Source organism: Danio rerio, chromosome 9 (genome assembly GCF_052040795.2).
Source record: "Danio rerio strain M-AB ecotype USA chromosome 9, GRCz13ab, whole genome shotgun sequence".
NCBI lineage: Eukaryota > Metazoa > Chordata > Actinopteri > Cypriniformes > Danionidae > Danio > Danio rerio.
The window spans coordinates 20,952,570-20,964,370 of NC_141029.1; the positions used below are offsets into that span (position 1 = coordinate 20,952,570).

Sequence of the window (11,801 nt, forward strand, 5' to 3'; positions counted from 1 at the left end):
TGTCTCTAGCTACATTTTTATTTATTTATTTATTTTAACGAAACAACAAAAATCCACTTTCCCAGAGATGGGTTGCGGCTGGAAGGGCATCCGCTGCGTAAAAACTTGCTGAATAAGTTGGCGGTTCATTCCGCTGTGGCGACCCCAGATGCATAAAGGGACTAAGCCGACAAGAAAATTAATGAATGAATGAAGAAAAATCCACAAATTCAGAAAGACTTTTTAAAAGACAGTTTCAAGCTGATTAAACTTTCCTACATTTTTTTGTATTATTACTTGGTGGCAACTCTTCGAAAATTCTGTTGTTTTTAAAGTTTTCCAAATGCTTGTACTACTTGCAACAGTTTTATTTTCTAACTTACTAACAATAAAACATTTTCCTCTTTCTTAGCACATAATCAACTCAATTGTAACTTCAACACTAACATTTTGTTCTAAATTTCCACAAATATACCACCTTAAAGGGTCATAAAACCCTGGGCTAAAATTGAGATTTCAACCGATCTCTGTGTGTTCTTCAATTAAGACAATAATGGCATCTGTTGGCTTTAATAGTTGAGAATATCTGGGCCAGGTAGGTGATAGAAGTTATCTTAGAATTTACAGACTTTTACAAAAGTGGCATAAAATGAGAATAAATATAATTGTCAGATCAGTGGATACTTTTGATTTAACAAATGGATACAGATCAGACACAATAAATTGTTATGTCTAGCAAACAATTGCTAAATATCCCCTTTGATTCTTTATCTCCATCAAACTAGCCACACTATGGCCCTGTTGTCTAATGGGATTGGAAATGTTATATCTGACGGGGAAGTTTAATTTACCTCTCAAATGGCTTTTGCTATTTGCTGTAATAGTGGAAATCTGAAAATGATCACACAAAGGACTTAATACATACCTGTAAACAAATGGAAATGTGTCTTTCTGCCTGGACATTGTCTATTAATTTGATGATGCTGATTTCCATTTACTCTACAACACAGCAAAGTGTTGAGAAGTATTAAAAACACAATTAATATTATAGAGTCACCAGTTGCGTCTTCTATACCGTAAATATTCCGTCACACGTTGTCCTGTTTGATAACTTATCACTGAGTTAGTGTACTTAAGGGTGTTTAGCAACACATGAAAATTGACATATATTGAAGATATTATAATGATTTGTTTTCATTGCAGACTTCTGTTAAAATGTCTAATTGTAAGGTATAATTTTTAGGATTATTATGTGTATTTCTCTCTCTCTCCAGTGTTATATTTTATGAGCTGGTTACTAGGAGCGACGTTGTCAGGTTCATGTGTGATGATGTTGGCATGGATTCTGGTTTACACAGGATTTCTATGCAAGCCCAAGAACCCTCCTCTCAAATCACTGGTAAGACCCTGTCTACATTTAATTGCAGAAAACATATTTAATTTTGTCATACATTTTAATTTTCATGATTAATTAATACAATTAAACAACATTTAACGTAATGATTTAAAAAACAATATAACTTTTCAGTGGTGTTTATACACTGATGAGCATCAAACATGCTCTGGAAGAGGAAAGGTTTACTCATCTCATTAGTGATTAGCTGCCTTTATGTTTTAGCAGAGTTAGAATGTATTTATTGTATTTTAATGTAATCAAATAGTAGGTATTCATTCTGTCCCGTTAAATGTGACATGTTTAGGGTTTTGGATATCTTCCTGTTGTAATAATAATAATAGCAGTAATAAATAATAGCGCCCGTGACGTGGTGGCGCAGTAGGTAGTGCTGTTGCCTTCCAGCAAAAAGGTTGCTGGTTCAAGCCCCGGTGTCCTGGCCATAGTCCCTCAATCGGCAATCATGACCTCCCAATCATCCCCATCCACTGAATTGGCTCTATCACTGTCTCTCCCCTTCTCCTATAGTTGGTGTGTGGTTTCAAATGTAAACAGCCCCAAAGAGCAGATGATTGTGAACAGATGCAGTGATGATCAGTTAATCATTCCAGGAAAGTTTTATTAGGTGTGAGGTGCAAAGGTTGTTGATAATTGTAGTCTAGTGGTAGAGGTGATGTGTGGAGTGCCCTCTAGTATGTCTTATGGGCACTCCAGCTGGTGACTGTGGAAATTAAGGGTTTTAATGCAACATTTAAGGAAATTTAAAATGCTCAATTGTGTTTCACTTATAAAATCCCTTAAATAAAATTAATAGGTTATTTTATACAACACTCTTTCAGTTTTTCTTTTTTTTTTTTTTGTGTACTCTACATTCCACTGAGATTGCAAAACTAGTGAAATGGGCATCTCAGATTCTTTTTACCTGATCCAGGCAAACTCAGCCTTTGCCTTTCACCCCCTCCAAAGCCCCAGCTAGCCTGATTTGGCCCACATTGCATGGCAAAAAAACACTAACAACAACTGAATGCGGTCTAAGGGCCTACTCACACTATGCTATCCGATCCGTGTCCAGGCCAGTTTCCCGGATCGTTTGAGGAGTGCGAGTACGCTGAATCGGCCTCGGGCACGGTTCACTTGGCCGGCTCTGGCTCGGTTGAAAGAGGTGTGCCTGGTTCACTTGGGCTTTGGCACGGTACGCTTGTGTGTGAGTGCAAAATGGGCCTAAACCTGAAGCTGAAAGCGATACATGAATTTAAAGGGAATGTTTCATATGGATTTATTAATCATTCTTACTGTTTAGTGAACGCAAACTGTCGTAGGTTATTAAAGATGCAAACCCATCTCTTGGCACGAAAGCTGCGCACCTTCCCCAAACCTCCTAATTCCTGCAGCACAAAGACTTTATGATTGTTTATGAGCATCAAAAGCATCTGATCTCTTCGGCGAAATATTTGACTGCGTGTCACAGCATGTCAAACGACATAACTAAAGAAATCTCCACTGTGCTGAGCAAGAGTGCTTCTGACCAGCGCATCATCGATGACGTTATCGTGCCCAGGCCCGAATGTAATGTGAGTGTGGGCCGTCGGGGGGGAGACGGGAGGGGGGACAAGCGTGCTTTGGCCTGGTTCAAGGCAACTGTATTGTGTGAGTACGCCCTAAGAAGTTACTGTGGAAGTTCGACCAGACCAGGCATGCACTGACCGACTCTATGTAGGCACAACAGTGGAAATGTGTAAACTGTCACAATGACACTGCGAACAAAAGCAGTCCCTGTTAAAATACCTTTAGCAGTTTTTGGGGTCTTGGAAGCCCTGGTATTTGTGCTTTTCAATTATTAATATTATCAGTGGCTAAAGTATACATATACGAAAATAAACTCAGATCTACTCAAGTGTCTCTTAAGTGTTTGACAACTGAGATGGAGCAAGAGTCATTAGTTTGTCTCATCCTGTCATATGATATTTGTCTAACCCTCTGTTTTGTTTTGTCTTGTTTTTCTTCATCATTTAGAGTAACATTGTTCCAGCCACCTATCTGATTCCTGAACAGACGTTGTCTGAGAGTCTGTCATTAACTGAGGTTCAGTTAATTCATTTGTCCTATGATACTACCGAAAACAACAGTCAACTGAAAAATCCTGAAAAAAGGGAATATGAAGGCAGTGTCCTCAAGGTTTGTTTAATGGCTGTATTTAAAAATAAAATCTATATAATAGTTAACAATACAACATGACAACAGAATTTCTCTTCAGTTGTTCCTTACCAGTTTTGTGGTTAACAACAAATTAGGAAGTCATTTAGATCACCAATCACTCTTATATGTATAAAAAGAGGTCAACAAAATGCCTATAAAAATGGTGAGTACAGTTCCACTGGTGCAACCACTCTAATTAATGGAAAAGTGGTTGTTCCTTGTGCCACCTAGTGCATATTGCGTGAAGCACAAAAGTAAAAAAAGTTTATTTATTTTTATTGTTTTACTGAAAAGGCGGCCTGAAAAATTACAGAATGCTACATGTTATGTAATGTAATGTAATGTGTATTTATATAGAGCATTTATCGTGTATGGCCATACACCCAAAGCGCTTCACAATCATGAGAGGTGTCTCTCCACACCACCACCAGTGTGCAGCATCCACTTGAATGATGCGACGGCAGCCACAGGGCAATGGCATTAATGCTCGCGTTTTTTCCCGTACAGTTTAACGTACAGTTGTTATAACACACTGATATAGTTTGAATAATATGCCCTGATAACAAACTGCAGAATAAACGGCTAAATGCAAAAGAATATGATCCCTGCCAGTTCTCCTGATCTCTCAGAGTAGCATGTGCAATTTCGGTTGAAACAGTTTGTCAGAAAAACTACTGCCTGTGCTCCATCTTTTATTAATACTGATACATGAGACATGTTTCATTTGCACTATGGCCAAAATAAAATAAACCGAAGTCTTTCTTTATATCTGTTAATAAAAATTATTTTAACATTGTTAGTCTGTAGCCAGCTTATTGAAAGGGGTGGTTGTTATTTTTTTTTTCTGAAAAACTAAACTTTTTCCAGTTATTCACCTGATTTTTATTTAATTATGAGGTATAAATATAACATTTTAGTGATATTTTAAGAACAAATTTTTACTGGATTGTATTTTCGAACGGTTATCATAACAACACATTTTAAAGTACCAAAAATATTTCCAACCATTTTGTCAAATAGCACATCACACTATTTTACTATTTTAAGTGTTTATTTACAAATGTGCATTTAAACTGTAAGTTTTATATTACAGTTTTATAAACGTAATGAAAATTTATAATAAACAAATGTGAAAAATACTTATTAAAAAATTATCATTTTTTATTACACACACATATATATATATATATATATATATATATATATATATATATATATATATATATATATATATATATATATATATATTATATGTATTATATGTATAATTATGTTTTAATTAAATAAATTGTATGAAGAGAGGATTAATTAATAATATATGTTAATAGCAGCTACATAATTAATGTATAAATAAATAATAACTAAATCAATAAATAATATATATGTTTATACATGTATATGCAATATTCATTCTTCGGGGATGACGGTTGTTTGATTCACTGGTTCCCAAAAGTGTCAAGTGCAAACCTACACCCTTGCTAAAATGTCAACTAAAGGACTGCCAGTGACACTCAATCTAGTAGCAGGCCACAGCAAAGGACAATTTCAGAGTACTAAGGAAACCAAAACCAAACAAAATTATATATTTTAACCCAGTTAAACATAGTACCTGTGCACAAGGTACACATACAGTACCGGCCTATCTAGTATTGTGAAAAGGCAAAGCTGAAAATTATGTGTTGATATTTTATTCCATGTTTATATTTATATATAAGTTTATGCTTAAAGCGCCTCCCAGCGGTCAAAAGCTGCAAGCGCGTTTACTGCCTCAAATGCGTGGTGGCAGTAGGAACATATTGAAGTGTTAACATCTGTACATATCAACATATTGTACATATATTGTCAATATATTGTACATATTGAATGTAGATGTTGTTAATCCATTCAACATTTTTCATTTTTGCAGTTATCCGCAATAGCATAGACTCTACTCCTGCTTTTAGTTTATCTCTTGCAATAATCTCATCTGGTATTTCTCTCGGTTTGCCTATTGCATCTATGCAAAATTTGATATTCTGTCTAGTGCAATCCCCAAGTATACAGTTAGCTGCCCCACCACTCTTTTTAATAATTGCAAATACTGAAACTGGATCCATTCCATCCTTGTTTTTTTACATAATTGTTTTTTGCTTTGTTTTGTTTTTTCCTCACAGTCAGACACTGAGGATGAGGAAGACAGTAATGATGAAGACGAAGTCAAATGTGTCTACATGAGTTGTGAAATTGACGACATTAGTTGTCAAAATAATAGTACAAAGAAGGATATAGTTTCAGCTTTGCCATTTAATAAAAGTTCAATCGTCTGCTACACAAAGGAACCAGCCATGGAAAAGATCCAATATGATGATCTGAAGAGTGAAAAGGAATTATTATCAGAGCTTTTCGAAGAGGGACATGGACATCTTGAAGTGACAAATACTCAGTTAAAAACTGAGGGAAATGAGAAAGGTTCAACAAATACCCCAGGGAACATCAACCTATTTTCAGTCACTGTGAGGACTTTTGGACCAGAAGATGACTTGGATAAGGAAGATGTGTATAAACCTCTGCTACCCAAATTGTTTGTAAAAACAGACAAATGGACAGAAGAGCTCTTACCTGTATCTAACAAGATACAGATATCTATACCCACAGAGACAGGCATGAAAACAGATGATCTGATTCATTTGGACAGCCAAAATGATCTTGTTCACGTTTGCTCTTTGGCTCATAACGTAGAAACCAACCCTGACACAACAATGTCTGCATATATGATGAACCATATAGGAAAAATGCATGATCAAAATAAGGACTTATTAGAGGAGACAAATTGCGACACAAGCTATATAACACGGTAAATACAACAATATTTATTTAAAGACTTGAAACAAGTTTAAAATTTAGGCAAACTTGAAGTTGCCAGTGGCTTTGTTATAATTAAGATCATAAGAACTTTGTTTTTTTGTAATAACTTTGATTATTGTTATAAAGTTTGTTTAGTGCCACAATCACCGAGTGATCAAAAATAAATGAAGAGGCAAAGACATTGCTCACTAATAGCACATTAAAATACTAAAAAAAATGGTAGAGCATACAATTTCATTTTAAGAGTAAATGTATTGTACACTGTAAAACCCAACAGTCAACTTTATCAATTGAGTTTCGTTAACTCAAAATTTACTGAAAGTTAATTCTACTCATTTGAAAAGTTTTGAACTTAGTTTTGAAAGTAATGAGTTAAATACCTCACTTCTTCAACTCAAATGAATTAAGTTTTCAGTAAAAATTAGTTTTTTAACTCGAATATTTTGAGTTCTCTTCATTTATCGGGTTTTACTGTGCTCAAATTGCTTTGTTTACTCACATGGATTAAGTTCACAGCACTCATTAGGATTAGTTTTTGAACTTAAATTGTTTGTTGCAATCGGTTTCCTCAAATGATTTGAGATACCTTAATTTTTGGGGGTTTTCAGTGTAGGTTTTTGTTGACCAATGTGTAAAATAATTAGAATTTTAAGATGAGAGATGCTGAAACTGGTAACACTGGCACTGCAAAGAATTTAGGGGACTGTGTTTTCTGCGAACTCAGAAGCTAAATCGTGGAGAGACTGTCCACCTTTGATGAGAAGCAGGTGGATGAGTCAGTCTATGAGACAGCTTAACAGCTTAAAGAGCAGTGAGTGCACCTGCTGCCATTAGTGAATATCTGCCATGTAAGTAGAATGCTTAATTAAGCATAGCATCAAATGGGAAAATACTAATATATTGTACAAGATTGTCGAAGATTAATCTTACTTGTCATTCAAACAAATGGCCTGTTTTGCTTAACTTACATTAAGATGCTGTGTGACTCTTTTTGTAATGTTCTTTAACTCAGGGGTTCTCAACCTTTTTTACTGCGAGGTCCACTTTTTCTCCAGCCAATTTTTGAAGGCCCACCTGTCTGCCATTTTCTATAAAATGTTTGTGTGAAATGCTCATTTAAACTTTTATTTATTAACAAATAATATAAATATATACACGCACACAGATTCAAAGAGAACCACCGGTCAGAAGGGTGATTGCAAAAGACGAGTTTCTGTTTTATACACAGACAAATGTAAAATAGAGAGAAAAAAAACACCCTAAATCTGTTGAAACACATCAATCAGATGGCAGTTGAGTTTGCTGCTGGATATTATTGTGAGATCGCTGACAGGAACAGTGAACAGCTCCACTGAAGCTCATATGAAAGTTTATTTTACGTTCTATAGCAGAATTGAGCCTCGCTAGATTGTCCTGTATAAACGTGTGTTAATTCTCATGGCCCACCTGTAGGATGTTAAATCTAAAATGCTAATGCAAATGGACAAAAACATAGGTAATGTAAAATAAAAATCCACAATAATATCAATAAATCAGTGTAATGGTTACTGTACTTTATTTTTTTTTTTACATATAATTGTTTTAAAAAATGGTAATATGGATGTTGCCAACATTCATATGATGACCTCAGGTAAACATATTAAAGTGTCAAATCAGTGATGACCTGAGGTCAACATATTATCAAGAAACAAATCAGTGATATCAGTTCAACATAATAACATGTATCAATAAATACATTTATAAAAATCAAAAAAATAAATAATAAATGAAACAAATCAGTAATGACAATAAATCAGTTCAACATATTAACATGTATTAATAAATTAGCGATAATGACCTGAGGTCAACATATTAATGATGTTAATGAAAAAGCTACCTGAATAAACAACCTTATTAATGCATTAATGAATCAGCGATGATAACAACATATTAATAATATTAATAAATCAGCGAAGATGACCTGAGGTCAACATAATATTAATATTAATAAATCAGTGATGATGACCTGAGGTCAACATATTACTAATAATAATAAAACAGCGATGATGACCTGAGGTCAACTTGATGTTAATAAATCAGCCATGATGATGAGGTCAACATATTAATAATTTTAATATATCAGCGATGATGACCTGAGGTCAACATAGTAATGATATTAATAAATCAAAGATGATGACCTGATGTCAACATAATGCTCTAATAAATCAGCGATGATGACCTAAAGGTAAATATAATAATGATATTAATAAATCAGCAATGATGACCTGAGGTCAACATATTCATGCATTAATAAATCAACGATGATGACCTGAGGTCAACATATTAATGATATTAATAAATCAGCAATGATGACCGAAGGTCAACAAAATTTATGCATTAATAAATCAGCGATGATGATCTTAGGTCAACCTAATAATGATATTAATAACTCAGCGATTATTACCTGAGGTCAACATGATAATGATATTAATAAATCAGCGATGATGACCTGAGGTCAACATATTAATGCTTTAATAAATCACTGATGATGACCTGAGGTCAACATATTAATGATGATAATAAATCAGTGATGATGACCTGACCTCAAGTATCGATATATTGATACTCAGAAGCTTCTTATTTGGTTTCGATGTTTTTTTTTTTTTAAGTATCGATATTTTAACTATATTTGAATAATTTCTGCATAACTAAATGTTTAAGCAATGTGACGCTTTTTATACAAGACATTACACCAATCAATCTGCAAAGAACGTCACGTGAGCAATCATGTGCCTTTCAGTACTTACGTACTCCACACACGCCAGTCACACACTTTTGCATTATGGAATGACACGATGGCTGAGAGATAACACAGCATGTTGTCATGCTCATTAGCGGAAAAAGTGTTGCACGAGCAATATTTGTGATAAGAAAGTCATACACAGCAACAATACAAGCAGCATTTATAAACACTTACAGACAACACACCCTAAAACTTATAAGCGGAACAAAAACAAGCTGCCCAGTGTTCCTCTGCTCAGTCTCCCTCTGTCTGACAAAAGACATTATAGGAGAGTTTTAAAGGAGGCAAACCTCTCTCTCTCTCTCTCTCTTTCTCTCTCTCTCTCTTTCTCTCTTAGTAAACAGCATGTGATAGTATTATAATATACAGTATAATTATAATAATAAGTAAATACAAATAAAAATAAATAATTAAAATAATAAATAAGCTCTCTTTCTCTCTCATTATCAATAGGTGAATAAGAATAAATATAAGTGTGTATGTATCTGTGCAGTGTGCATGTGCAATATAGTCGTGTGTGCGTGTATGTATATTTATATGTAATATTTTTTTTTAATTAGCATTATTTAGAAAAAGTACATTAACATTTTAAATAGTAAGTGATATCGTTATCGGTATCGTAAAAATTTTAACAAAATGTATTAGTATCGTATTAAATAAAAAAAAAATTGTGGTATCGCCCTTCCCTACTTTTAAAAAAATCTATATGTTATCTTGTTTTAATTTGAGCCAGAAAGGACATAAGAGCACATTAATTTAACATTAGACTTGTATGGAGGCTAATCAGGCTAACTTGTCGAAGGAAACAAAAGTTAAATGTTTGCTAATCTAGAAAAAAAGAGCAAATCCATAAACAAACATTCATTTTGTGAATATTCTGTAACTTAAATTAATAGGGGAAAAAAACTTGTAGTCTTACCTTTTTCACTTGTCTTGTTCACTGGTAAAAATGCAGGTGTGTGTGTGTTTTTTTTTTTTTTTTTTTTTTTTGCGGGCTATGCAGGGTGCACAAAATGATGACGTCATGTCATTTGATTGGCTAATGAAGTTGTTGTCCCTGGGTCATCATAAAAAATGTGGGTCTCAGGGCAACTAGCACTTGGCAAAATCACGACGTGCCCACTGGTCAACTGCCACTCACACTGCAAACTTCTGTACAGGCTTCCTTCTTGATCCGGTATTTTCTGCAACTTGGGAAAGTGCATTCAAGAACCATGAAAGCCATATAGCTCTATAGCTCAGGGGGTATATTAGTGTTTTAAAAATGCTTTTTGCAAGCTCTTTATTTGTTAAATTTAATGTTTAATTACTAATACCTCTATTAGTGCATACAAATTAAAATGTAGAATTTCTGTATTCATTTTAGCAATTCTTTTACTCTACATCTCAGTGTTTGTGATTTCCAACTGAATACACTTATCGATTGTTATGGAACCGGCAGATAGCAGCTCTTAGCTGACATCAAATGAGAGAGAGAGTGTTTTGAGCAATCCAGAACTGTAAATGCATGTTTACTAATTGTAAACATACATTAAAAACAACATTACCTTCAATAACATAATTTCATTGTAATATCTTTTTACTCAAGCCCGTCCTAAAACATAAAACAGAGTTGACATACAAAAGGAGCCATCAGTTGTTGTTTTTTTAAATGTTAAATTAATAACAATGTGAAAAGCAAAACTTATTAAAAAAACAAAAAATATTGTACTAAATAGTAATTTATTTTTAATATAGAGTATATGCTGATGTCACTTCCAGGAAGGAAAAAGTTGTGTCATGAAGATGGAAGCAAGTCAGTTTTTTTGACCGTGTAGTATAGTTCAGTTAAGTTGTTATTGAACATTTTCGAAAATGACATCACTGGACTGTCTTATCTTACTCGCGTTCAAATCCCGCTTATTCAAAGAAAGAAACAAGACAAGAAGAGACTGATTGATGGCACATACACATACATTTTCAAAGTTAGTGCTTTTACAGTCAACAATAGTTTTTAGATCTTTCAGGGGTTAACTGCATCCATTAAATTAATATTTGAAACCCCCATTTATGTTACTTTTTTATTATTAAAAATATATACAGTGGGGATCGAAAGTTTGGGCACCCCAGGTAAAAATTTGTATTAATGTGCATAAAGAAGCCAAGGAAAGATAAAAAAAAATCTCCAGAAGGCATCAAATTACAGATTAGAAATTCTTTTAATATGTCAAAAAAGTTAGATTTTATTTCCATCATTTACACTTTCAAAATAACAGAAAACAAACAAAAAATGGTGTCTGCAAAAGTTTGGGCACCCTGCAGAGTTTATAGCATGCAATGCCCCCTTTGAAAAGCTGAGACCTGACAGTGTCATGGATTGTTCTCAATCATTGTCTGGAAAGACCAGGTGATGTCAATCTCAAAGGTTTTAAATGCCCAAACTCATTAAACTCATCTGACCTTGCCCCAAAAATCAGCATCATGGGTTCTTCTAAGCAGTTGTCTAGAAAACTGAAACTGAAAATAGTTGATGCTCACAAAGCAGTAGAAGGCTATAAGAAGATAGCAAATGTAATCAAGAAATGGCAGTCATCAGGAACAGTTGAAGTTAAAGCAAGATCTGGAAGA

General features: G+C 34.0%; 1 protein-coding gene across 5 annotated transcripts in view; it reads left to right on the forward strand.

Annotated features, from left to right (window-relative positions):
* crfb1 (cytokine receptor family member b1) overlaps window positions 1-7,527 on the forward strand; it is a 33,369-nt gene extending 25,842 nt beyond the window's left edge. For 4 of the 5 annotated variants that reach the window (XM_087266991.1, XM_087266993.1, XM_087266992.1 and 1 more), the window contains 3 exons: window positions 1,254-1,378; window positions 3,386-3,547; window positions 5,722-7,527. In XM_087266991.1, the coding sequence (XP_087123117.1) occupies window positions 1,254-1,378; window positions 3,386-3,547; window positions 5,722-6,405 (971 nt within the window). In that variant the 3' untranslated portion in view covers window positions 6,406-7,527. 5 annotated transcript variants of the gene reach the window in all.
* Window positions 7,528-11,801: the final 4,274 nt, after the last annotated feature.